Genomic DNA, 2,500 nt, shown 5'->3' on the forward strand with positions numbered 1-2,500 from the left:
ACGTTATTTTAAGGTGTCATTGTTACAGTGTAATTATACATTTAAGTACTGAGTAATATTAATTAACCACATGTACTTACTATAGGGTTAGTGTAGGGTTAGGGTTTGGTTGAGGGTTAGTTGCATGTAATTATGCATAATTTACTGTTAGTACTATGGTAAGTACATGTAACATGTAACAAGGACACTGTAAAATAAAGTGTTACCAAATGATACATTTGTTACAGTATTTATTAATCAGGTTTGGAACAACTTGAGGGTGTGTAACATTTTTGGGAGAACTCTGTTAAATCTGCGTCTGGAAGCTTCATCTGGACGCTGTATTGATCGCACATCTCGTGTGTTCGTATGTTTGACTCTCCACAGGTAAAACGCTTCAGGACAGAATCATAATTGTTTGCTGAATATGAAGAATAAATCCGAGAGTGAATCCCAGCAGGACTCACAGATAGTTGGCCAGATTGTGTTCCTGCAGAGTGTGTGTCTCGAAGCCGTGAGGAACCGTGTCGAAGTAATCGTTTCCAATCCCACAGATGAAGCACTTGGTCTGCGGAGGGAAAGACACACGTGTTTAAACACACACTGACGAGGAGGAACCTCAGAACCAGAAGAAACGCTTCTCACCTCCATGTCCTCCTTCACCTGCTCCTGCTGGTCTCTCAGCTCCCCGAACGCATCGATGATCAGACCTGAAACACACACACACACACACACACACACGAGACAGTGTTATACTGAAACACATACACACACACACACACACACACACACACACACACGAGACAGTGTTATACTGAAACACATACACACACACACACACGAGACAGTGTTATACTGAAACACATACACACACACACACACGAGACAGTGTTATACTGAAACACATACACACACACACACACGAGACAGTGTTATACTGAAACACATACACACACACACACACACGAGACAGTGTTATACTGAAACACATACACACACACACGAGACAGTGTTATACTGAAACACATACACACACACACACACACACGAGACAGTGTTATACTGAAACACATACACACACACACACACACGAGACAGTGTTATACTGAAACACACACACACACACACACACACACGAGACAGTGTTATACTGAAACACATACACACACACACACACGAGACAGTGTTATACTGAAACACATACACACACACACACACGAGACAGTGTTATACTGAAACACATACACACACACACACACACACACGAGACAGTGTTATACTGAAACACATACACACACACACGAGACAGTGTTATACTGAAACACATACACACACACACACACACACGAGACAGTGTTATACTGAAACACATACACACACACACACACGAGACAGTGTTATACTGAAACACATACACACACACGAGACAGTGTTATACTGAAACACATACACACACACACACACGAGACAGTGTTATACTGAAACACATACACACACACACACACGAGACAGTGTTATACTGAAACACATACACACACACACACACACACACACGAGACAGTGTTATACTGAAACACATACACACACACACACACACACACACGAGACAGTGTTATACTGAAACACACACACACACACACACACGAGACCATGTTATACTGAAACACACACACACACGAGACCACGTTATACTGAAACGCACACACACACACACACACACACACACACACACACACACACACGAGACGATGCTGTACTGAAACACACACTCGTCATCTGTTCACACACACACCCTGGATGATGGCCAGGAGGATGACGATGACGAAGAAGAAGAAGGTGATGTCGAAGATGATGCGATAGATCTCGTACTCGTCTCCGGCCGGGTCTTCGATCTGATCCCCGATTCCTCCGCCGGCTCGAACACCCACATACATGTGGAACATGTAGCACTGCACACACACACACACACACACACACACACACACACACACACACACACACACACACACACACACACACACGGAAGAGAAAGTTATCGTTCTGACTGTAAATTCATTTATTTCTACAGCGCTTTATACAATATAGATCGTGTAAAAAGCAGTTTCACAGACACACACTGCAGCAGAAGCACATGCAGCTGATCCTGTGTGTGTTACAGTGATTTTACCAGGGTAAACAGGTAAACTCACACACACTCACACTCACACACAGAAATCTGGGGTTTTGTGCAGCTGGAAGTGTTTGGTCGTCAGACTAAAGCCACCCATCACTGAATCATGACAAAAGAATTTCCTTTTCACTCAAACTGTCTTCCCTTATTAGGAGGAGAGAGAGAGGGAGAGAGAGAGGGAGAGAGAGAGAGAGAGAGAAGAAGACAAGAAGAGGAAGGAAACATCTTGAAATGGAATTGAAAGGGTGGCTGCTTCCCAGCGGATTAAAGCTCTCTCTCTCACACACACACACACACACGCACATATGCACACACACACACACACACGCATGCACATATGCACACACACAC

The 2,500-nt window shown here is 43.8% G+C and overlaps 1 protein-coding gene across 1 annotated transcript in view; it reads right to left on the reverse strand.

The window, feature by feature from the left end:
• Positions 1–2,500, reverse strand: part of ryr2a (ryanodine receptor 2a (cardiac)) — a 152,310-nt gene that overhangs the window by 1,985 nt on the left and 147,825 nt on the right. The window contains exons 101-103 of the mRNA XM_084435238.1: positions 1,772–1,928; positions 625–689; positions 447–547 (exon numbers count right to left, since the gene is read on the reverse strand). Of these exons, the coding sequence (XP_084291364.1) occupies positions 447–547; positions 625–689; positions 1,772–1,928 (323 nt within the window). The remainder of the gene's footprint in view (positions 1–446; positions 548–624; positions 690–1,771; positions 1,929–2,500) is intronic.

The sequence above is a fragment of the Rutilus rutilus genome (genome assembly GCF_951802725.1).
Source record: "Rutilus rutilus genome assembly, chromosome: 16".
Classification (NCBI taxonomy): Eukaryota; Metazoa; Chordata; class Actinopteri; order Cypriniformes; family Leuciscidae; genus Rutilus; species Rutilus rutilus.